General features: G+C 41.1%; 1 protein-coding gene across 1 annotated transcript in view; it reads left to right on the top strand.

Annotated features, from left to right (window-relative positions):
- CDC5L (cell division cycle 5 like) overlaps nt 1–25,922 on the top strand; it is a 61,656-nt gene that overhangs the window by 4,188 nt on the left and 31,546 nt on the right. Inside the window, exons 3-10 of the mRNA XM_037142594.2 lie at nt 257–418; nt 1,414–1,541; nt 3,913–4,012; nt 7,862–8,080; nt 10,592–10,736; nt 12,020–12,208; nt 22,933–23,081; nt 25,324–25,486. Coding sequence (XP_036998489.1) covers nt 257–418; nt 1,414–1,541; nt 3,913–4,012; nt 7,862–8,080; nt 10,592–10,736; nt 12,020–12,208; nt 22,933–23,081; nt 25,324–25,486 — 1,255 coding nt within the window. The remainder of the gene's footprint in view (nt 1–256; nt 419–1,413; nt 1,542–3,912; nt 4,013–7,861; nt 8,081–10,591; nt 10,737–12,019; nt 12,209–22,932; nt 23,082–25,323; nt 25,487–25,922) is intronic.

The following is a 25,922-nucleotide window of genomic DNA, read 5'->3' as shown; positions in this document are numbered from 1 at the left end:
TGGGGTGGTACATTATGAAACACAGATGACAGTAGTTTCACTTAAATTTAAAAACATGAAACAAAAACAGTGACTATTGTGTTAGAAAAAAACAGCTTTGGTAATTGAAGGATAAGAGTTATCTTCCATTTTTCAGACACTGGATGTAACATGAGAGTTATCTTCCATTTTTCAGACACTGGAAGTCAGTGTATCTAATGTGTATCTATTTGTGTTAGGTGACTGATTAATGTACAAAGTTGTATCTTTTTAATAGGTATGAGTGGCTGGATCCAAGCATTAAGAAAACAGAATGGTCCCGAGAAGAAGAGGAAAAACTCTTGCACTTGGCCAAGTTGATGCCGACTCAGTGGAGGACCATCGCTCCAATCATTGGGAGAACGGCTGCCCAGTGCTTGGAACACTATGAGTTTTTGCTGTAAGTGGATCCCCAAGAGCAGTACGAAAATGTGTCTGTATTTTCTGCATGAGTCTGAATAAACTTGTATTTTTTGGTCTTTAAACATACAGTTACAGATCTGTGTACAGGAGCTAAAGCTATTGGATTATATACTTTAAATCTCATGTGATCATAATTAGTTCTTTAGTTGTATCATTTTTAAAAGAGTGATTTAAAAATATACAAACCATGTATGTTCATCATAGGAAACCAGGGGAAAATATGGTAAAACAAAAATCACCATAATCATATTGCTGAGAGTTAACAGTTTGTTTCTTCACTAGCAGGGGTTTTTTTTGTTTTTGGTATGACTATACTGCATTTGTGATTGCAGGACTGCTTGGATTCTATTTATAAGTGAATGGAACACTCTCTGAAATTAGAGGGAATTTTAATACCTTTTTCATGCCCATCCATTGGGTTTTTCAGTGTTACCTTTTTTTAAATTGAATTTATTGGGGTGACATTAGTTGACAAAATTACGTAGGTTTCAGGGGTATAGTTGTATAATAATACATCATCAGTACATTGTGTTGTATGTTCACACCCAAGTCAAGTCTCCTTTCACCATTTATTTCTCTTTTATTCTCTCCTACCCCACCGACTCTTTCTGTCACCCTGCTGTTGTCTGTCTTTGAAGTGGTTTTTTTTTTTTTGTTTTGCTTAATCTCTTAACCTTTTTCACTCAGTCCCTTTCCACCTCCTCTGAAAACTCTCAGTCTATTCTGTGTCTATGAGTCTGTTTCTATTTTGTTTGTTAGTTGATTTTGCTGATTAGATTCCACGTATGAGTGAGATCACATGGTATTTGTCTTTCTCTGACTGGCTTATTTCACTTAGTATAATGGGCTTTTGGTCCATCCATGCCGCCCCATTGCGTTTTTGAAGTAAAAGTGTGCCAGCGCCAGGAAATCTCGTGTTTCTGAGACGAGATGGTGCGACAGTGTGGCCGACTCACCTGCACCCTTTTCTAGGGATAAAGCCGCCCAAAGAGACAATGAAGAGGAAACCGCAGATGATCCAAGAAAACTGAAACCTGGAGAAATAGATCCAAATCCAGAGACAAAACCAGCTCGGCCCGATCCAATCGACATGGATGAGGGTAAGTGTCTACTTGGGAGCAGTTTATTTTGTTGGTAATCCATACCCTCCTTAGACTGCTTCTTTACTCATAATTCCCTCCTCTGAATCCCAGTTCAGTCTGCCGTTGTTATTTAAGTCTCATTCAAAATGCGTCCAGTCTTCTGTTGGAGAGTAATTGCTCTTTTTGGACAGTGTCCCTTTATCTTCTGATTTCTTAATTCATTCAGTAAGTTCAGCAATGTAATACTACTGGAAAGATATCCTGGAGGCCAGAGGTAAGCCCTTGAGATCCTGTGTTCTTATTCCTATTCTGTGGAGAGAGCCAGGAGGTTGGGATATTGGGCTCTAGTCCTATTAACTCCTTCTTTGACTTTAGGCAGGTAATTAACTCTGTGAAAAAGCAGTGCTGCAAGACTGTGATAGAGATTTAGGATGGCTCCTTGAGACATCAAGAATCAGAGCAACTGGATTTTAGACCCGTGCCTGCCATTTACTAGCTATTTGATGTTTGCCAAGTCATATATTCTTTTTGAGCTTTGATTCCATTTCCTGCCATATGGAGAATAACGTCTGTCTTGCTTATAGCAGTGGTCCCCAACCTTTTTGGCACTAGGGACTGGTTTCATGGAAGACAATTTTTCCACGGACTGGAGCAGGGTGGGGGGATGGCTTTATAGTCTCCCACCAGATGCAGTTTAATTGTCACTTGCTGCTCACTCTTAGGGTTTTGATATGAGTCTGCAAGCAATTGATCCATTTTGGTCTCGCAGTCAGACCTCTCTGCTAATCATACTCTATGGTAGTTACTCCCCAGTGCTAACATCACCACCTCAGCTCCACCTCAGATGATCAGACATTAGATTCTCACAAGGAGCAAGCAGTCTAGATCCCTTGTGGGCACAGTTCATAAGGTTCACAGTTTCATAGGGTTCACGCTCTTACGAAAATCTAATGCTGTCACTGATCTGACAGGAGGTGGAGCTCAGGTGGTAATGCCGACAATGGGGGAGCAGCTGTAAACACAGACGAAGCTTCTGTGCAGCCGGGTCCTGTGGCCTGGGGGTTGGGGATCCCTGCCTCAGGGTTGTTGTGAAGCATTCAGTGAATATTTGTTAGTCCATTTCCTGTTTAGAAAAAGAAGTGCGGCTCGCTGCCATTACTGAGAACAGAGTGCTATAAATAGAATGATGTCATTTATCTCCAAAAACTACTGATATACTAGAGCAGTGTGAAAATAATAAAAGTGAGGTATTTTGTGGATAAGGTTAGGACTATAATCTGTAAGTTATCTTAGGGTGAATGCTACAGCCACAAACACCTCTGGCAGGTATTCTTGAAGCATACGGGAAATGGACTATTTCTAAAATTTAGAAATTTGAAGGTAGTAGTTCCCAAAGACAAGCAGTGGCTGGTTTGGCTGCATCATGGTGACACTGGGACCTTATTTTATTTTTTTAAAGATTTTATTTATTTATTTTTTAGAGGGGAAGGGAGGGAGAAAGAGGGGGAGAGAAATGTCAGTGTGTGGTTGTGTCTTGCAAGTCCTCTGCTGGGGACCTGGCCTGCAACCCAGGCATGTGCCCTGACTGGGAATTGAACTGGTGACCCTGTGGTTCACAGGCCAGCACTCAATCCACTGAGCCACACCAGCCAGTGCACATTGGGAGCTTTTAAAAATGCAGGTACCAGGCCCTCCCCTGGAGATAATTGTGTCAATAATTTCAGGAGTGGAGGGGCTTTCCTGGATGAGTTTCTAAAAAGCTTCTTTGTGATGCCATTAGACAGCCCTTGAATTGGTCTGAAGCATCAGTAATGACATTTGTTATTCTACTTTGGGAAGCCATGGAAATGTATTGGAAGAGAGAAATAGGAAAGAAAGGTGTATTTAATGAAGATAATCAGTTCTCTTATATTTAACAATTTGTGCTTTGCCAGTTAATAGGTGATAATAAATGATATGATAATCATAGCCACTGTTTAATGAATACTTGCTAGATGCTTTATCTGTTTTGTTTTATGTAGCTCTTCTCAACATCCTTGTTAAGTAGGAATTGTTCTCATTTTATAGAAGATGGTATTTCTGCCCCGGCTGGTGTGGCTCAGTGGATTAAGCACCGGCCCGTGAACCAAAGGGTCGCTGGTTTGATTCCCGGTCAGGGCACCTGCCTGGGTTGCGGGCCAGGTCTCCCTTCCCACCTTAGGGAGTGTGTGAGAGGCAACCACACATTGATATTTCTCTCCCTCCCTTCCCCTCTGTCTAAAAATAACTAAATAAAATCTTTTAAAAAAGAAGAAGATAGTTTTTCTCATCTTAAGCACCAGGGTATGTCTCTCACACGCCTTCCTTCTGTTGGGGAAGAACTTAGTTTTTCTTCTTTGTATTTCTGCAGATGAACTTGAGATGCTTTCTGAAGCTAGGGCCCGCCTGGCTAATACGCAGGGAAAGAAGGCCAAGAGGAAAGCAAGAGAGAAACAGTTGGAAGAGGCAAGGTATGGTTATTTCCATCCATAGTTAAACAGTTAGTCTGTGCATCCTTAGCCCAGTAAAAACTGCATGGTTTATCCAGCCCTGTTGGATGAGTAATAATTAGAATTTTCCAATTCCAGTTTTGGTAATATTTTTTGTTACTTTGAAAATATCTTATTTTTTGCTCCTAATCATTTCAGAGTAAAAAAAAAGAGATATATTAAAAAGAATTTTTTTAATAAGATATGGCAGAAGCAATGCCCAGACAGTTTGCTGGGTGTTTGGTTCTTTTGTTAGTGCAGGAGATCGGCATCTGCTGTAGCCATCTCAGAGTCAGATGGACAGAGGACACGCGGACCATGTGGCTTTTGCATGATTGCCAGTGAGTTACTCTCCTTGGGTAGTTTTAGGCAGGTACTGACTTCAGACAGGAAACTTGGGAGTTAATGAACCTTAAGCCTAAATTGAGGCTTTCACAGAAATCTTTATTTAAAAAAGTAAGTGAGCTCTGGCTGGTATAGCTCAGTTGGTCAGAGTGTCATCCCGTTGGGTTCATTCTTCATATACCCAGGTTGTGGGTTTGATCCCCAGCCAGGGTGCGAGTGAGAAGGCAGCCAGTCGCCGTTTCGTTCTCTTTCTGTCTCTCTCTTCCCCCTTCTCTTCCTCCCCTTTCCTCTATAAAAGCAATGAAAAAAAAATATCCTTGCATGAGGATAAAAGAGTGAGTAAAGTAAGTATTGCCCTCTACTCAAGATATTCTCTGTTTTCCCTCCGTTTTACCTTTTGGTTAGAGCTGTGATTGGACATCATTCCTACTGGCCCAGAAGTGGATAAAGGGAGAACCTAAACTGAATTAAGTGCTCATTAGCTTTGGAGTTCATGCATTGTAATAACCTCCCTAGCCTACACAGCTGCCTTTTGTGGTCCAAGCCAGGAAGTGCTTCCTGACCAGATGACCCCCATTGTGTTGATGGTTTCCCCAGTAACGGCTTTGAAGTGCCAGATCCTGGGATCCAGGATTCCTTTGTGATTGACGGCTTGTTGACATAACCAGCCAGTCACTAGCCCAGAATAGTTACTTACAACGACAGAGTGCGAGTGGGCTGGGACAGGGCACAAAAACCAAGAGGAGGTACTGAATATTCTGCCCAGGAACATCCACCTTTCTTTTCTGTGCATTTGTTAGGGTTAAATAACGTAAGGTTGAAACAAATCCCCTTCCATTTCTGTCCATGGTTGGTTGGGAACCAGGGTTTTTTTTTTGAGCCTTTTAACCACACGGGATTGGGTCTGGGATGTGGCAAGTGCGTATGTTAAAAATTCCCAAGTATGGCTGACATCCTTTCTTTAAATAAATTTTTCAGGTTTAAATTTACACCTTCTTGTAGGTTTTCTTGGAGGATCTACACATCTTTGTAATTTATGTTGTGTGTACATCTTATAATAGACTAGATGAGTGATTTTCTTCTTCATCTCATGGCACACATAAACTAATTACTAAAATTCTGTAGTACACTAAAAAGTGTACACTAAAAAATATACTTAAAAAGTGTATTTTTTGCTGGTCTTACCTAAGAAAAGATAGGTATAATTTTGATTTATTCACACTGGATGGCTAATGCTGTGGTGGTGGTTGTCATGGTTTTGATGGGATTTTATTTGACATCTTTTTTCCTGGCTATATCCAGTTCTTCTAATTGATAGCTGATTGTTTTGGTTTCAGTGATGTTTTGGGGCATACATTGCTCCACAAACTGATCCACTCAAATCCTGGCTCCTTTGAAGGGATAGTTTCTGGGGCCTGGGTTTGATATTTGTTCTGGCCCCAGGGGGCTCCGCCCACCTGTGTCTGTCTGTGTTTCTGGCAAACTAGTGGGCCTGTAGCTTAGCTTGTATTCTTGGTAGTTTTTTCCTGGTTGCTTCACCACAACTTCCACTGTTTGTGAGAGTACCTTTGGGCTTGAACTGCTCCGTGCTCTGTTGCAAATGAAGTTAGTCTCTTTGGGGAGAGATGTGGAGCTCCTGTTTTACTACTGCACTCTGATGGGCTTGTCTCTGCGCAGGAGCCTTACTTAGGGGCTGAGTGGTTGGTGAGGGGGCTTACAAGTCCTCTTGCTTTCCTTGGCCTGCCTGTCCTAGCATGGAACCCTCATCCCACAATCCGGGGCAAAGGCTGTTGGGGCTCTAGTATACTCAGCAGCAGTGTGCTCAAGATAGAGCCTCTGTCTTGGACAGAAGATGGAAGCCAGTGCCCTTGGCCGCTCGGGACCGAACTAGCCTCAGCAGTGGGTGTCTGGAGGCAGGATGAGATATGCTTCTCTTGGAATAAAAGCCCTTCCACTGGGAACTGGAGGAGAGACTGAGAAACCCCTGTCCTTGGTGCACGAGTGTGGGGTGGAGTTTCCATCTCCCTGAGCTGTGGGTGGGGGGGAAGGGAAGGGGTGTGTCTAGATTCACATATCACAGACTCTTACTTTTCTTACTAAGTTTTAGTAGGCTTTCTTGAAGAAATGTGTTTTCATTGGCTGTATCCCCTTAGGATTCTTTTCAGAGACTTAAAATTGTATTAGAAATTTTTTTAAACTAATTTTTGTCAGTTTTGCTGGGAAGTAGATCTGTATGGTCTCCTCAAGCTGGAAGTTGTTCCTGTAATTAATTTTTATGGATTAATTTTTCCCCCTTTAGTATTGTGAATAAGCTTCTCATCATTAAATCATTAAAATTATGGCATCATGGGAAAGTACAAATATAAAAGTAAAAATTAAATAAAATTTTAACTTCCAGTGATTAACACCGATTATATTTTGGTGGACATACTTCCTATCTCTCCACGCATTTATTCATTCATAGGTACGCATATAATTTTTACATGTTGCTCTCCAACATGTAAACTGTGTAACAGTTTTGAAATGGTGTGCTTTGGGCACCTTTCCATGTCAGAATAGATCCGTAGGCTTTTTAGAGGTTGTGTGGACGGCTGTCTAACGCCCTGTTGTACAGCCGTGTGTAAATTCATGTAACTAACTTATTATTATTGGATGTGTAGATGGTTTTCCATCTGTGAGCACTGTTACAGACAGTGCTCACAGGGCAGTTTCCCAGCTGATTCCTTGTTCATGTTCTTTATTTCCTTAGGCTAAAGGCTGAGGAGTGGAATTGCTTGGTTAAAAAACATGGAAAACGCGTCTTCATGTGTATTTCTGAATTGTCTTTGGGAAAGCCACACCAGTTTCCTTTCTTAACTGCCAGTGTGGGAGAGTGTTCACTTTCTAGCTCCCTTGCTGTTAAAACGGGACAAAAAGCTGAGTGGTAGTAATTAGATATGCAGAAATATGGTACCCATTGACTTAATTTGTGATTTTTAAGTAAACCTTTTGTCATTTCAGCAATTTGCATTTTTCCTTAGTGAACTGTTTATTATTTCCTCTTGCTTTTTCTCCCCCTTGGGTTGCATTTTTAAAAAAACTTGAATAGATTTTTTATATCTGACCGTTCCTAACATTAGTTGCAAACAGCTTATTTGCCTTTTAATTTTGCTTTATGATTTTTTAAAAAACAGTGCTACTGAGATACAAAATTTCAAAGCCTTTGCTCTTTTTTTTTGGTCTTTTATTTATATTTATTTATATTTTCATCCAGAGGTAAGATACATATTTATTTATAGTTTCTTCTGGGTTTTTTTTTTTGCTTTAGTGTATGTGTGCGTGCGCTCACACGCCTTTAAATCGAAACTGAACTACGTTTTGCTGAATAGTGTGAGGTGGGGATTTATTTCTTCCTCAGATAACCAGTTAGTTATCTTAACTGTTGGATAATTCATCCCTTCCCCATGGCGCTGCTTTTCAAGGTAATCTTGTGTTCTGTTTCTTTAGACGTCTTGCTGCCCTCCAAAAGAGAAGAGAACTTCGGGCAGCTGGCATAGAAATTCAGAAGAAAAGAAAGAAGAAGAGAGGCGTGGATTATAATGCTGAAATCCCATTTGAGAAAAAGCCTGCTCTTGGTTTCTATGATACTTCTGAGGAAAACTACCAGGCTCTGGATGCGGATTTCAGGAAGCTCAGACAACAGGATCTGGATGGCGAGCTGAGATCGTAAGTACCTTTCTGGTTTTGAAAATGGAAAGGTGCGGAAGGGATTTCATGGAGGGCTAAGTGGTGTCCTCCTCAGAGCTGGGTTTTTATTGCTTAGTGCATGTAGCCTTGGTTTGCTTTTATTTATTTGAGTTCACCTTTCGGAGAGAGGGCAGTGGACCCTGGCTGTCCTATTTTTAGCATGGAATGCAGTTTGTCTCCTGTATTGTCAGCACTTGGCTCTTAGTGGAATGTCTACTTACTGAGTCACAGTCTTAATTTAAGATTTATGTACATCTGTGAACAAGTTAGTGTTTTTACTGATAACCTGGAGGACTCTGTCAAAATCTGATGTTTTTTTTTTTGTCTTGTATTCTAAAAGTTTTCACTTAGAATATAAGTAGGTGTATGTATAAAATGTTTGTCTTATAAGGTGCAGAGGATTTTGCCTATTTCAGGGGATTTTTAGAGTTTCTTTAATTCTTTTATCTGAAAATTGTGCGGAGTGTTACATCCCATCCTTGCGAGCAAGAAGGGTCGGAGACTGCTGGGTAGTCAGAGGTGTTTTATTGGCCAAAGTTTCAAAGTTTTACCTGCGCAGAGGCGAACTCTCGGGGCGCCTCCGGAGACACACGAGTGCCAAGATGGCTGCAAATGAGAGTCGCGCCTGGCGCTTACAGTCTGGGGTTTTTATTGGGGTGAGCAAGCAAGCGAATACAGAAGCAGACGTAGCTGTTAGCAATTGGCTATTTTGAGAGGACACACACACATCTCTGCTTACTACAATGGATACTTTTCTGCAAAGACAAGGCCATGCAAAGACAAGGTCATACACGGGCGGGTTATACTTTTACTTTTTTTTTTTACTTTTTTATCTCTCTTGCTGAGACAGTCTGGTGCCTGCCTCGTCCTCCCTGCTAATTTAACCCTATGGTGCCTGCCTCATCCTCCCTGCTAATTTAACCCTAACCTAACCTAACAGGGAGAACCATTTATGATTGCCAAAGATTTCTTGTTTTTTACTTCCTGATTGATATTCCATTTCTACTGTGTGAATAGTTACTAAACAATAGATCCTAGCCACTGTGAAACAGGGTTTTTTGGATGTACTCCGTTGTGCTTATTTATTTATTTATTTATTTATTTATTTTTAAAGATTTTATTTATTTACCTTTAGAGGGGAAGGGAAGGAGAGAGGGAGAGAAACATCAGTGTATGGTTGCCTTTCATGCCTCCCCTGCTGGGAACTGGCCTGCAGGGAACCGGCCTGCAACCCAGGCATGTGCCCTGACTGGGAATTGAACCTCGATTGTGTGGTTCGCAGGCCCGTGCTCAATCCACTGAGCTACACCAGCCAGGGCCTTGTGTTTTTTTTTAGGAGCTTCTTGGTGGTCTTCCTGTTTTTTCCACTGGTTAACGGAAGGCACAGACGAGGTGGGGGCGGGGGCATTCCTGGAGCTTTAACAGACAGCCTGGAGCCTTGCCTTCCACTTCCCGACAGTTTTTGTGGTATAATTTGTCTAGACTTAAATACCCTTAAAAATTTTTTTGTGAATTTATAAAATCATAAATAATTGAATAACAGTTTTCAAGGGAAATTTTAAAACTCACAATTTCCCACCATTTAAAAAAGTTTATTTTTAATTTTATTTATTTCCATTACCATTTATCTTTCTCATGCCCTCTTCCACCTCCACCTATTCTCTCCGCTGCACCCTCCCAGTCACTGCACTGTTGTCTGTGTCCAGGAGTCCTTTTCTGTTTTTGCTCTATCCCTCCACTCCCCAACCCCCACCTCAGAGCCGGCAGCCTGCTCTCTATCCATGAGTTGTCTCTGTTTTGCTTGTTAGTTCAATTTGTTCATTAGATTTCACATAGGAATGAAATCATACGGTCCCTGTTTTTCTCTGACTGGCCTATTTCACTTAGTATGATGCTCTGTAGGCCCATTCATGCTGTTGGCACAGGGTAAAATATTCCTTTTTTACAGCTGAGAAGTACTTCATTGTGTAAATGTACCACAGTTGTTTTACCCACTCATATACTGATGGACACTGGGGCTGCTTCCGTATCTTGACTATTGTAAATAATGAGAATTCACAATGTTTAAATTTTGTTCCCTTTATATTATTCTTTTCCTTTCCGTATACTTCATCACTTTACTGTGTGTACACATATGTTTTTATATAAATGTAAACAATAAAGGAATAGTTTTATGTTTTTCTTTTGATTTTATATGTGACATTTGGCTTATCATAGCCTTTATAATATGTAGTTTTAATATTTAGTATTTAAATTACTTAGTGTATCCTATTTCCTTGATAATTCTATTGTTATTGTAAGTCCGCATTCCTCTTGAATACAGTGGGGAGGTGATGGTGTAGGGACCAACTTAATGTATATAGTTTTTAATCTGTTAGTAATTTTCTTAGAAATGGGATTGTTTTGTTCAAAATGTGTGAGTATTTATATGGCTTTAATGTTATTGCCTATATGTAACTTCTAAAAATCTCTTCTCCACTTTGATGACAGTGAAAAAGAAGGAAGAGACAGAAAGAAAGACAAGCAGCATCTCAAGAGGAAAAAAGAGTCTGATTTACCATCAGCTATTCTTCAAACTAGTGGTGTTTCTGAATTTACTAAAAAGAGAAGTAAACTAGTACTTCCTGCCCCTCAGGTAATATGATAAAAGTACTTATTTTTAATGGTGTGAGCTCATAAACTTACCAATTATTCAGCAGATATTTGAGGGCTTATATGCCCTAGCAAGTTTTTGCTAGGTGCTCAGTGCCCATAAGAAATTCACAGTGTAATATGTGGTTCACATAAAAATAAGTCATTGTCCTACAGCATAATCAATAAGCAACAGCTTTTCTGTGTAGTTATGTCAGGTCTGGAACTGCTCATATGATGGTTTGGTGAGTAAGTGTCAGCTCTTAGCAGCTTGTCAGCAGTTAGGGCTCCAGGCCTCTTTTTGGGGGGGCAGGCCAGGGTAGAGGTGTCATGTGGCCATGTGGATTCAGGCTGCTTACTTTCAGTGAATGTTTTGTTGTGTCGTACTTACCTTTTTGAGGCAACAGCAGTGAAAATCAACATGGGAGATGCGGAGAAGAGAGAGAGACACATTCATTCAGCCTATCTCAGGCTCTGTTCCTTTGACTTAATTATACTGAATTATGGTTCGTTAGAAACATGGGAATTTTGAATACATTTTTGGCATTGTTTTTGGAAGACTGAATATGAAAAAGGAGTTTAAAAGGAGTTTATTTATTTATTTTTGCCATAGGAGAGGAACCAGATAATCTCTTGTTCTGTTTTGAGTGGTTCAGGTCTGCAGAATTAGACAGTTCAGTGGAGCAGGGGGGTGGACTTCGGAGCCTGAGGGGCTTCTCCCCTGCCACGGGGGAGATTAGCACTAGATTGTACCGCACAAGCAGAGTGATTTTAGATGCTGCCATTCCTCATAATGATAGTTCTGAAATTGAGATTTTGACTGTTATTTTTTTTTCTTAGTACCCCTTAGGATATTTATTTTGGTAAAATTACTAGGACAACACATTTTGATTTTCTTAGGGATCTTGTGGATGAGTGGACTCTCTGTGATATTTTAATTGGTTTTCAGTCATCCTCCCATACAGAAGTTTTATATAAACACTAGTATTTTATGTTTTTGATATATTACATTTCTTGATTTAAAAGGATTTCAGCGTGTAAGTACACAAGACTTTGCGGCTTGATAGCATGGAATTCCTCCTCTCCCCACACATACACATTATGTAGGAAAGACTTAAAAAAACTGTTATGCAAACAGACCCACAAAAAGTAAAGAGTACTTTTTAATAGTGAACCTTGTGTACTCATCACACAACTTCAGTACTTTATTTTTCTGGAATGTGGAAGTTTGAAGGTGGTTGTCCTTCGGTTAAAATATTGCTTACTATGATAACTGTGTCTTTCTAGATTTCAGATGCGGAACTCCAGGAAGTTGTGAAAGTAGGCCAAGCGAGTGAAATTGCGCGTCAGACTGCTGAGGAATCGGGCATAACAAATTCTGCTTCCAGTACTCTTTTGTCTGAGTACAATGTCACCAACAACAGCATCGCTCTTAGGACGCCACGAACGCCAGCTTCCCAGGACAGAATTCTGCAGGTCAGCTGTCATGTAGGAGAGGGGGCCTTTCTCTTTGCATTTTGTCCTTGAAAGTATTGTGAAGCAGAACACCGAATGGGTTGGTTTTGTCTCTTAGGGTAAGCAGTTTGAAATGGAGTCCTGAGTGTGTGGGTCCTAGAGATTTCTGTAGTGGGGAAGCCGGATCAGCAGATCCAGTAATTAAGTCGTTTTCTTTCTACATTTACTAAGTCATAGTTTTGTTTTGAAGCCCGCCCCCTACCATCAGTTTTTAGTACCTGTCAGTACCCTGTGTTTTAAAATTTCATGTTGCCTAGCAATCCTAGAAAGAAGTCAGATGTGTGTAGTCAGGAATTTTCAAAGCTTCCTTGCGTCTCAGTGCCTAGCCTGGCATAGGCTGCTCTCAATACCACCTCCTTCCCTCTCTGTAACACCCAAGTATGCCACCGTTTGTGTTCTCAGGGCGTCTGCCTGCCAGAGAATAGCCAAACCTAGCAAAACACTATTGAGTCTTTTATTATTGCCCTCACATCTTGTTTTCTTTTTTCTAATAGCCACAGATAGCATTTTAAGGTGCTGATCCAGTAGTCAAGTAGTCCTGTATGGCGTAGTAAGAAGACAGTTGTGTCCTTTATTGTTCTCTAGAGGCACCAGTTACACTCTGTTTTTCTTACCACCTTATTGCAAAGACACTTGCTGTGTGTTGATTTTTATCTCCCAGTTTCAGGCATTTTTTTTCCACCTAGAATTTGAACATTTGGCTTCCTTACATCCTCTGCCTCTGTTGTGCATAAACACTCTTTCCATTCCCTCATCTGCCATTATAGTTGTATCGTAATTTTGGTTAGTTCCACAATCGTGGTTGATCGTATGACTATGTAAACCGTATTCAGTGCTGAGCCACAAAGTGCCTTATAATTACATTACTGCACAGTATTTTGGGGTTTTTTTTTGAGTTAATACTTGTTTTATTCAGCTGTTAAATTTTCTCATTACTTAGCACTAATTCAACTCTAGACTTTTCATTAACTGTGTAAATCTCTTGTAATCTGGGCAAATGTTAGGTATTCCTATGTTTTTGAAGGTTTTCCAAGAAGTTCTGAATGTTGTACTCTCAAATGATTACCCTTTTTTTTTTTTTTTACCATTTGTCTCCATTTATTTGGGAAATTGCTTTGCCTGTAAACTAACAACTGATAGGCACATTGTTGCACGATCACAGGGCATGAGGGAGAGAGGCCAGTCTAAGGATCCCAGTAAAGGGACAAAGTATGGAAAGCTTCCTTGTTTCCCCCTCCCTTTCCAGACTCCAGGAACACAAAGAGCCATGGGCGTTAAAGTCCAGTCGGCCTTGTCTTCATGGACTGATTACCTGCTTATTGTTTAGATCTTGTTCACCGCCCCTTCTCCTGACTCCCTTTTGCTGTCACCCTAGAGAGCCCTGTGTACCTTCTTTCCTGGCTCCCATGTCTTTGACTTTCTCGGTTTACTGCCTTGTTAGTGAAGTGTAGCCTTCAGTAGCTTTCAGAGGAAGCATTCATGGAAGATAGAATTTTTAAGACTTTACATATTTGTAAATTACTCTTCTGCCTTCTTGTTCGATTGGTAGTATAATGGGGTTTAGAATTCCAAATTTGGAATTGGGGTTTTTGTTCAGTTTTTAAAAATATTTTAAATATGCATTTTAATTTAATGTAATTTTTTAAATTATGTTTTATTGTTTATGCTTTTACAGTTTTCCCAATTTTTTCCCCTTTGCCTGCCCTCTACCTAGACCCTTTTCACTCCCTCAGGCAGTCCCCACACTGTTGTCCAGGTCTGTGGGTCATGCATATATATTCTTTGGTTACTGTATTCACTGTGCTGTTCTTTACATCCCATGACTATTTTGTAATAACCAAAATAGTTGTACTTTTTTGTACTTAAGCCCCTCATCTTTTTCACCCAGCCTCCTGACTCCCCTTCCATCTGGCAACCCATCAAGACATTCTTTGTATCAATGATTCTGTTTTTGTTCTGCTTGTTCATTTATTTTGTATTTTAGATTTAATTGTTGGTAGCTATGTATTTATTGCCATTTTATTCATATTTTTGATCTTCTTAAAGAAGACCTGTTAATATTTCATATAATATTGGTTTGGTGATGATGAACTCCTTTGGCTTTTTCTTGACTGGGAAGCACTTTATCTGTCCTTCCATTCTAAATGAAAACTTTGCTGGTTAGAGTAGTCTTGGTCATAGGTTCTTGATTTTCATCACTTTGAATATTTCTTGCCATTCTCTTCTAGCCTACAAAGTTTCTTTTTAGAAATCAGCTGACAGTCTTACAGGGAGCTCCCTTGTAGGTACCTAACTGCTTTTTTTTTTGCTGTTTTTAAGATTCTCTCTTTATCTTTAACCTTTGGCATTTTAATTATGATGTGTCTTGGTGTGGATCTCTTTGGATTTATCTTGTTTGGGACTCCCTGAGCTTCCTGGAATTATATTTCTCTTTCTTTCACCAAGTTTAGGGAAGTTTTAAAATAGGTTTCCAGATTCTTCCTATCTCTCCTTGTTTGGGCACCCCCATGATGTGAGTGCTGGGAACTTAAAGTTGCCCCAGAGGCTCCTTACACTATCCTTATTTTTTGGATTTTTTTTTTCTTCTTGTTGTTCGGATTGGGTGTTTTTTTTTGCTTCCTTATGTTCCAAATCACTGATTTGAATCTCAGCTTCATCTCCTCTATTGTTGATTCCCTGGGAATTGTTCTTTATGTCAGTTAATGTACCCTTCATTTCTGACTGGTTCTTTTTTATGGTGTCCATGTCCTTTTTTGTGCTGTGGAAATTCTCTCTGAGTTCATCTGCTTTTCCTTAAGTTCATGCAACATCCTTATAACCAGTGTTTTGAACTCTTTATCTAGTAGATTGCTTGAGTCAATTTTGTTTAGCTCTTTTTCTGGAGTTTTGATCTGTTCTTTCATTTGGGCCATGTTTCCTTGTCTCCTCATTTAGGCAGCCTCCCTGTGTTTGTCTCTGTGTATTAAGTAGAGATAACTCCTTGTCTTGGTAGGGTGGCCTAATGTAATTGGTGTCCTATAGGGTCCAGTGGCATAGCCTCCCCTATCACCCAAGCTGGGTACTCAAGGTGCACCCCCTGTGTGGTCTCTGTATACCTTCCCCTTGTAGTTGAGCCTTGAATGCTATCGACAGGTCAGTGGGAGGGATTTACCCAGGCTGATCAGCTACAAGGACTGGTTGTGACTCCTGAACACCAACCTTTGACTGCTGAGAGGATCAGCTGTGCAGGCGCCCACTGTACAGAGCAGGACTTAACTTCAGCAGGGCTCTGGTGCCCACTGAGTCTGCCCCTTGAGTGTATCACTGGTGGAGGTGGTTGAGTGGTGGTACTCTGATGTGGTCTGGAGCTGTCCACTGGGTGCAATGGCTCTGGGGCCTCCTGGGAGGTGCAGGCCAAGGTGAGCCACCACCTGTGTTTTGTTCTGGGCCACCTGGTATAAGCTACAGAGTGATTTGCAAATGGCTACTACTTGTGCTGGGCTTGGAGGTGCCCGAGCAAAGCCAGGCTGTGAACTGAGGCTAGATACTGCTAGTGCCAGGCCTGGTGCCTCTTAGCAAGTGGTACAGGGCTCACTAGGTCCAGATGCTGCTGTTTGAGAGGATTTAGGATAATGTGAAGCATGAAACAAGGCAAGCCATTCATATGGAAAAGCCACAATTAACAACTTGGGGCAGGGGGGCACCCTGAAAGTTGGGTGGGGAAGAGCTTCAGGGAATCATCATGTGACAAACAGTGACAAATCATCAGGGACAAACAGTGTAATCAGGTTGATGGAGTCTCAGATACAGTACCCGCCTGCCCGCTCTGTGTGGGGAGGGATCAGAAAAGAAACAATGGCTTCTGCTAGTATTTATGTCTGGGAGACAGCTGTCCCCCATACTGACCCTGATGCCAGACACTTCTGTGGCTTTCAAGCAGCTACCCTGGTGCTGGAGCTCAGAGGGAGTGAGTCTGAGTAAGTCTTTGCACAGGCCCTTTAAGAGAAACTACCTGGGAAGCCAGCAGTTTCTGTCTTCCGCAGCTTCAGTCCCTGCTGTTTTTTACAGTTAGAAGTTGTGGAGATTTACCTTCCTGGTACTGGACTCTGGGCTGGGAGGCCTAGTGTGGGGCTGAGACCTCCTCGCTCCTGAGATACCCCTCTTGATTTTTATCCACTATGAAACCAGCTGGGTCCGTGTCTCTGCTCCTCCTGTCATTATCGATGTGATTTCTTCTTTAATTCCATAGTTGTAGGACTTCATTCAACTCAATTTCCGGTGGTTCTGAATAATGGTTATTCTGTAGTTTAGTTGTAATTTTGATGTGGTTGTGGGAGGAGGTGAGCCATGGTTATCTAGGCCATCTTATCTTATCTTTCTCCTTACTTTTGATTTTAGAGAGAGGGGAAGGTAGGGAGAAAGAGAGAGAGAGAGACACTGATGTGAGAGAGGAACATTGAATGGTTGCTTTTTATTCATGCCCTGACCTGGGACCAAACCTGCAACCCAGGCATGTGTCCTTCCAGGGATCAAACCCGTGATCTTTTGGTTTGCGGGACGACTCCCAACCAACTGGGCCATGTCAGTCAGGGTGGTTTTTGTTCAGCACCAGTGTCTTCAAGCTTCCATTGTTGCTGTTGAGACCTCTGGTGCCATTCAGGTTGTTAATAGGAAACCTGTTTTCTTCTTTCTCTGGAAGTTCATATGAGTTGTTCTTTTTCACAAGCATGTTTCCTGGTCTGGATCTGTTTTTAACCATTATGCTAAGTACTTTGTGAATCTTTTCATTCTGGAGACTCATGGCTTTCAATTCTGGGAAGTTATTGTGAAATTTTAAAAAATTTCATTCCTTTCATTGATCTGTTTTCTCTGTGAAACTCAAATTTTCCTTATTTATTTCTGTCTGGTTTTCTGTCTTAATTAACTTTTTAAAAAATATATTTTATTGATTGTGTTATTACAGTTGTCCCATTTCCTCTCCCCTTCATTCCCCTCCACCCTGCACACCCTCTCCCTCCCACATTCCCCCCCTTTAGTTCATGTCCATGTGTCATAAGTTCTTTAGCTTTTATATTTCCCATACTATTCTTGCCCTTCCCCTGTCTACTTTCTACCTACCATCTATGCTACTTATTCTCTGTACCTTTTCCCCCCCTCTCCTCCTCCCACTCCCCTGTTGCTAATCCTCCATGTGATCTCCATTTCTGTGGTTCTGTTCCTGTTCCAGTTGTTTACTTAGTTTGTTTTTATTTTAGGTGTGGTTGTTAGTAATTGTGAGTTTACTATCATTTTAATATACGTGTTTTTTTATCTTCTTTTTCTTAGATAAGTCCCTTTAACATTTCATAAAATATGGGCTTGGTGATGATGAACTCCTTCAGCTTGACCCTATCTGAGAAACACTTTATCTGCCCTTCCATTCTAAATGAAAGTTTTGCTGGATAGAGCAATCTTGGTTGTAGGTCTTTGGATTTCATGACTTGGAATACCTCTTTCCAGCCCCTTCTTGCCTGTAAGGTCTCTTTTGAGAAATCAGCTGACAGTCTGATGGAAACTCCTTTGTAAGGTAACTGTCTCCTTATTTCTTGCTGCTTCTAGGATTCTCTCCTTCATTTTAATCTTGGCTAATGTAATGATGATGTGCCTTGGTGTGTTCCTCCTTGGGTCCAACTTCTTTGGGACTCTAAGCTTCCTGGACTTCCTGGAAGTCTATTTCCTTTGCCAGATTGGGGAAATTCTCCTTTATTATTTGTTCAGATAAGTTTTCCACTTGTGTCTGTTTCTCTTTCCCTTCTGGTACCCCTATAATTTGGATGTTGGAATGTGAAGATGTCCTGGAGGCTTCTAAGCCTCTCCTCATTTTTTTGAATTCTTGTTTCTTCATTCTATTCTGGTTGAATGTTTCTTCCTTCTGGTCCACTCCATTGATTTGAGTTTCAGTTTCCTTCCCATCACACTGGTTCCCTGTGTATTTCCCTTCATTTCACTTAGTTTAGCCTTCATGTGTTCCTCTGATTTGTGACTAAAATCAACCAGTTCTGTGAGCATCCTGATCACCAGTGTTTTGAACTGTGCATCTCATAGGTTGGCTATCTCTTTGTCCCTTAGAAGTATTGGCTGTGGGGCTTTGAGCTGTTTTTCTGCTTGAGCCATAATGTTTTGGTCTGTTCGCACTTGTTATGTATGAGGGGCAGAGCCTTAGGTGTTCACCAGGGGCAGCCCAAGTTGCTGGGTTGTGATGCTGTATGTGTGGGTGGGATTTGAGAGGGAAAGAAATGGCTCTTTGCTCTGCTCTCTGTTGTACTTCAGTCTCTTCTGCTGCTTCCCCCAAGTGAACTGGGCCTTTCTGGTGTTGATTCTCAGGTGCATGTTCTAGGACCCTGTGGGTCTCTCCAACGAACTTTCCTATGAGGGTAGGAGTCTCTCCCTGTGCCTCAACCCCCACAAGTGTTTTCAATACGTGTTTTGAGGCTTTATTTCCTGGAGCTAGGACCCTGGGTTGCGCGATCTGTCTCGCGCCCCAGTTATCTGCGAGTGAATGTGGGACTGCTGCCCGGTTAGCCAGCCACCTTGTGCATAGTGCCTGGCTTCTCATTTGCTGCCTCGCTGGGTCTGCCTGTTGCCATCCCACGCCGGGGGTCTGCCAGCCGCCGACTGGGTGCCTGGGGTCTGCCCGGTGCCGCCTTGCGCACCCAGGGTCACTGCTTCCTGTGCGGCAACCCCTCTCTGCTTGGCTGCTGGACTCCACCCCGCTGGTCTGGATGAATGTGTCTATTTTAACTCCTTGGTTGTTGGACTTCCATATAGTTCAGTTTTCTTTCAGTTTTGGTTGTTACTTTGTTTCTGAATTGTTGTTGTCCTTATTTTGGTTGTTCGAGGAGGCACAGTGTGTCTACCTATGCCTGCTTCTTGGCCGGAAGTCTTAATTAACTTTTTGACTGATTGGTACTTTTACCTGAATTTTATCTTTTTAAATTTCTACTATTATATTTTTAATTTCCAAGAGTTCTTTTTTAAATGTGTTCATTTTTTTAACATTGCATTCTTATATATAAGTATCTTCTCTTATTTCTGTGAGGCTGTTAATGATGGTATTGTTTTTTTTTAATTTATTTTTTATGGATTATGCCATTACAGTTGTTCTATTCCCCCCTTCATTCCCCTCCATCCTACCCCCCATCCCCACCATTACCCCCCCTTTAGTTTATGACCATGTGTCTCAAGTTCTTTAGATTCTATATTTCCCATACTATTCTTGCCCCCCATCAATTTTCTATCTACTGTCTATGCTACTTATTCTCTGTACCTTCTCCCCCCTTCTCCTCCTCCCACTCCCCTGTTGCTAACCTTCCTTGAGATCTTCATTTCTATGTTTCTGCTCCTGATCTAGCTGTCCTTTGAATTTGCTTTCGTTTTAGGTGTGGTTGTTAATAACTGTGAGTTTGCTGCCCTTTCACTGTTCATGTTTTTTAACTTCTTTTTCTTAGATAAGTCCCTTTAACATTTCATATAATAAGGGCTTGGTGATGATGAACTCCTTGAATTTGATCTTATCTGAGAAGCACTTTATCTGTCCTTCCATTCTAAGTGAAAGTTTTGCTGGATAAAGCAATCTTGGTTGTAGGTCTTTGGATTTCATGACTTGGAATACCTCTTTCCAGCCCCTTCTTGCCTGTAAGGTCTCTTTTGAGAAATCCACTGTCAGTCTGATAGGAACTCCTTTGTAGGTGACTGTCCCCTTAGCTCTTACTGCTTCTAGGATTCTCTCCTTCATTTTAATCTTGGCTAATGTAATGATGATGTGCCTTGGTGTGTTTCTTCTTGGGTCCAACTTCTTTGGGACTCTCTGAGCTTCCTGGATTTCCTGGAAGTCTATTTCCTTTGCCAGATTGGGGAAATTCTCCTTTATTATTTGTTCAAATAAGTTTTCCACTGGTGGCTGTTCCTTTCCCCCTTCTGGTACCCCTATAATTCGGATGTTGGAGCATTTAAAGATGTCCTGGAGGTTCCTAAGACTCTCCTCATTTTTTTGAATTCTTGCTTCTTGACTCTTTTCTGTTTGGCCATTATTTGCTTTCTTCTGGTCCACTCCATTGATTTGAGTCCCAGTTTCCTTTTCATTGCTATTGGTTTCCTGTGCAATTCCATTCATTTCAAGTAGTTTTGCCTTCATATGTTTCTCTAATTTGTGGCTATAATCAACCAGTTCTGTGAGGATCCTGATCACCAGTGTTTTAAACTGTGTGTCTGAGAGTTTTGCTATTTCTTGTTCGCTTAGATTTATAGGCTCTGGGGCTTTGAGATCTTCTTGAGCCATTTTTGGTCCGTTCGCGCCCGTTAAGTATGAGGAGCGGAGCCTTGGACTCCCAGGTCGCTGGGTTGTGATGCAGTATGTGGGGGTATGGTCAGAGCGGGGAAATGGCGGCCCCCTCTGTGGTTTCATGCGGCTGGGGGAGGAGCAGAGCCTTAGGTGGTTCACCAGGGCCGGGCCACTCAGAGTCGCTGGGTTATGACGCTGTATGTGGAGGCGGGGTCAGAGCAGGGAAGTGCCGGCGCCCTCTGCTGCTGCCTGCTGCCGGCCTGCTGGGTCTTGTCCAGTCGCCCACTCCCTCACCTGTCCACCCACGCACGGATGCGTGACCACAGTCAACCTGCAGCCCTGCTCCCTGGCTGTTTCCCGCGGCCGCTCCCTGGGTTGCTCAACAGGTCCAACCCTGTGCCTGGGTGCCGTGTGCCCGAGTCTGTCCGAGTTTTTCTGTGCAACCCCGTCCTGCCTGCTGCTGGTTTCGCCCCTCTTACTGGTCAGGCTGAAGAATTTGTTGTTATCAGACTTCCGAAAAGTTCAATTTTCTGTGTTCTGGCTGTGTTTTCTGTTGCTAATATTTTGTTGTCTCTAAACTTGGTTGTGTGAGAAAGCATGGTGTTTCTACCTATCCTTCCATCTTGGTGGAAGTTGTCTTTAAGTTTCTTTTGTTAGTTTTATTTTCGATCTTTCATATGAGATGTGTTTCCTTAAATATCTTTTGGTCTTCGGCTCTGTGCCTGGGTCTAGGGGTAGTGGTGGGGTACTTAAAGCTAATCAGAAGTTGTTGTGTGTGGAGGTGCTCCTTGGCTCTGGGCTTCCTGGTCAGCTGAACTTGCCGGGGTGTTACATAGGTGAACTCTTGATGTCAGTGTTTCTAGGTCTTTTCTCCTGGGTTAGTCAGATTCCCCAGAGAAGTAACTTCCTTCCATTCTCCGCCTGGAGGTCATCAAGTTGGCTGGCCTTTTGGGAACCTACATGGGGGAAAATGCTCTGTATTTGGAATAGCAGAAAGAACACACAAATTTGGTAATGTGAAGTTGAAGGTTCTTTTCATGGATAGTGAATAATGGAATGTCTTGCTTCTGTTATCTTCATTTTGCCCCAGATCTTAGTGGTTTAAAGCATTTTGTTATACAGGAATTCAGACAGGGCATAGATGGAATGGCTTGTGTCTCCTCCGTGACATCTAGGGCCTCAGCTAGGGTGACTCAGCATTTGAGGGTGACTTGATGGATAGGGCCTGGAATCATCCTTTTGCCATGTTTGTGTTTGGGGCTGGATGTGGGTTGGGTCCTCACCTGAGAATGTGGGGTAAATTTGCATGTGGCCTCTCCATGTGGCTTGGGCTTTCTCACAGCATGGTAGCATCAAAAGTCTGAACTTCCGCCATGGTCTCTTAGAGCTCCAGTGTAAGTGTTATATCGAGTGTTGTAGGAAGCTGCATTTTCCCTACTATTGCTTTGGAAGTCAAGCAGCATCATGCAGTGCTGCATTTTGTTATAAGTGAGTCCACCTAGATTCAAGAGGAGGGGACATAGACCCCACCTCATGATGCAAGGAGTGTCAAGGTTGTATTATAATAATAAGAGCATGTGAGATGAGAGATAATGGTCATGACTATCTTTAAAAATAATAGTTTCTTCAAGGAACATGAATAAAGGACCTGTGGACAAAGACAACGGGGCTGAGGAGGATTAAATGTGGAGATGGGGTGTGGGTAGGGCAGAGGAGAGTAATGGGGGATAAATGAGGACAACTGTAATTGAACAGTTAAAAAAAAGGAAAAAATAACAGCTTCTTATAAGCTGAAGTTGGGTATTAGGAGAGTTACAGGTACAGTGTGATAGTAATGAATTCAGGGTTATAGTGGAGGGACTGAGGTTGGGCAAGATTTAGGAAAGGAACCTGCCCACATGAGTTTTCTTACGAAGTGGATAGGCCAGTTGGTAGCGTCTTAACTTCCCAGTAGGAGAATCTGAGATTCAGAGAGGCTAACAAAGACTAGAGGTATAGTTAGTGATAGAGCTAGATTAAAGTGTGGGCGTTCTAACACTTAGCATAAGCTCATGTTGGGAAATTGGAATTCTTAGTTCTTTATGATTATAAAGAGGTTTGGCACAGGTAATAGGAGAAGCTTTTGGGTGATGGTAATTTCATATGTGAGGCCACAAAGGCATTTCTTTACATAAAAAACTTTATTCTTAAACTTCCAAGATACTATATAAGGTTGATAGAAGGAATGGAAGTATTGAACCCACTGCGGCCCTGTAGTTACTCTCTTGGTTTTCACTGAGAAAATATATAAGAATTTTGCCTGTTTTCAGATTCTATTAGTAGGACCAGAGGAGAGGATTGCTCTTCTGTCTGCTCTGTTAAAATACTTTACTTTCTTGTTGATCAGGAAGCCCAGAACCTCATGGCCCTGACCAATGTGGATACCCCATTAAAAGGTGGACTTAACACACCCTTGCACGAGAGTGACTTCTCAGGTGTGACTCCACAGCGGCAGGTTGTACAGACTCCAAACACAGTTCTTTCTACCCCATTCAGGTATTGTAAATAAACAAGTATTTACTGTTTTAGATAAACTTGAATCTGAAGATGTGAACATGTTTGCTTTAGTAATGTTAGCAGAATGGGAAAAGGCGATCAACTTGCCTTTTTGATTTTTCCTCACTTATAGTAGTAAATAACATAATAGTATCCAGGAAATGATTAAATACTATATGGAGCTTCCTTCTTTTTGCAGTTTCTAATGCCAACACCTTGTTTCTGAATACTTTTTATCTGATTTAAAAGAGCAAATCAGTCCATTGTTAATGATCATTTGGTGAGTTAGATAAAAACTGTAATCCTTTTTATGTATGTAATACTATTGCTTTTCCCCCCAACATATTTTCTTTATTTTAATCATTTATTTTCAGTTACAGTCGGCATACATTATTACATTAGCTTGAGGTATACACCCCAGTGATTAGACATTATATATCTTATAAGTAATCATCCTGATGCACCCATCTGACACCACACATAGTTACTAGACTGTTACTGACTGTATTCCCTGTGAGTACTTGGCATCCCCACAACTCTTCTTTAACAGCCAATTTGTCCTCTAAATCCCTGCATCTTTTTCACCCATCCCCAGCCTCCCTCCCATCTGTCAACTGTCAGAACATTACCTGTGTCTGTGATTTTTTTTCTGTTCTGCTTGTTCGTTTATTTTATTTTAATTTTTTAGGTATAATTATTGATAGATATGTGTTTATTGCTATTTTATTGTTTATATTTTTGATCCTGTTAAAGAAGACCCTTATTTCTCTATCAGCATTTCATTATGAAAATTCTTAACATTCAAAGATGTTGAAAGAATGATAAAGCAAACATCTCCACACCCACCTCTTAGATTCTGCAGTTGTTAACATTGTACTGTACTTGTTTTATCACATGTTCATTCATCATTATCAATCCACCTTATTTCAGTGCATTTCGAAGTAATTTGCAGGTATTAATTTCCCACCTAAGACTTCCTGGTGTGCACCATTAACTAGAGTTTAGAGTTGAGTATATGTTTGCAATTCTGTTGTTCTAAGTTACTGTGTTTTTATAAAGAATTTTTAAACTTACAGACATCATAGAAGCAAATCATACTTAACTGGAATTTGAACTTTTAAAGGTTGGAAATATTTGGGGTTTACTTTAATTTTGAACATCAGGATATGTCCTCCCGCTGGTTGCTTAGTGTGGGAAGCATCCATTACTACTGTATGTAACAGCAGGATTAAGAACCATTAGCAGCCATGTCCTTATATATTAACAGTTCTTGCAAGGCTTGAAAGAGAGCCTAACTCCTTTCCCTGTGCATGTGTCATCTCTCAATGACTCTGTAACTATAAGCTCCTTGGGGGCAGGGACCAAGTTTTATCCGATAATAGCTCACCCCTGGGGAACAGCTGTCTGGCTGCACCACCTGTCTGGAACATGCTCAAGATACAGGAAGTAAGCAACCAAAATAAAAAAGGCTTTGAACAATTAAAATTTAAATTGCAAAGTCTATGGACTTAATTCCTAAGAGATTCTATTAGCTGTCATTCAGAACTATTCATATTTAGATACAATTCCAAACAAAATGTGAGGAGAGGAGCTACTTACAGCGTGCACACTGATGATAATGGTGTGATAGCCAGTAGAGGCAGGGAGGATAGAAGTGAAAAGACAAGACCCTGAGCTCAGAGAACCTGGGTCTTTGTGGTAGCTCTCCTCTCTGGTCACTGGATGTTCTTAGCCACCCTAATGCATCAAGAAAAAGTTGAGATAATGTTTGATGGACCTAGTCTATGAAGGCAAGAAATGTCAAATTTAATGACTTTATTTGAAGTCATTAAAATAAAAAATACTATGTATAAATGCTAAGCTAGTTGAGCCAAACCTTTATTGATATTATTTTTTATTGAAACCTAAGGATATGCATATTGGAGAGGGAGAGAAACATAAATGTGAAAGAGAAACATTGATTGTTTTTCTCTATTCACCCCAAACTCGAAACCAAGGCGTGTGCCCTGACTGTGAATTGAACCTGTGACCTTTTGGTTTACGGGATGACGCTCCAACCAACTAAACCACACTGGCCAGGACCAAACCTTTATTTTAACCTAGAGATCTAGCCTAAAACCAGATAGGAGACAGAATTTTTGGAATCTTTATTGTTTTTCTTGTGAAATAATTCATGTGAAAAACATTTGAAAGCACAATACAAGTAAAAGCAGCACTTTTATTAGAGTTGTTGTCTTTCTAGGACTCCCTCTCATGGCTCTGAAGGTCTGACTCCCCGGAGTGGGACAACCCCCAAACCAGTTGTTACCTCCACCCCGGGCAGAACACCTCTTCGAGACAAGTTGAACATTAATCCTGAGGATGGAATGGCAGACTACAGTGATCCCTCTTACGTGAAGCAGATGGTACCGTGTCAATCCCCTTTGACTGCTCTTTAAAAAGTTGTTTTTATATCTTACGGGTGCTGAATTCAACTTCCCTTTCCCCTCCGGTCAGTTCACATTACATATATCTTAAGAATCTATATACCTATGGACATCAGAAAAGGAAAATGATTAGCAGTACTTAAGAAGGAAAACTTTTGATCTCATTATTAATATGTTTGTGGATATTGATTATGTGTATAGTAATTCTCCTATCTTTTATGATTTTAATTTTTGTCATTCACTAACATACTTTCTTGAATGATATATTTATTTACAAATTTGTTTTATTTCTGTAAAATAGTTTTGAATGCCTCAAATTAGATTGTAACCCTTAATTCCTCTGTTTGCTCTGTACTTCTTACAAGGACAATCTAGATCTCAAAGTCAAATCTTGGTTTATTGCTGATCTTAGTGA

The sequence above is a fragment of the Artibeus jamaicensis genome, unplaced genomic scaffold, assembly GCF_021234435.1.
Source record: "Artibeus jamaicensis isolate MK-2021 breed Jamaican fruit bat unplaced genomic scaffold, CSHL_Jam_final contig_484, whole genome shotgun sequence".
In the NCBI taxonomy this organism is placed as follows: domain Eukaryota; kingdom Metazoa; phylum Chordata; class Mammalia; order Chiroptera; family Phyllostomidae; genus Artibeus; species Artibeus jamaicensis.
This window is presented reverse-complemented; position numbering and strand designations above follow the sequence as displayed.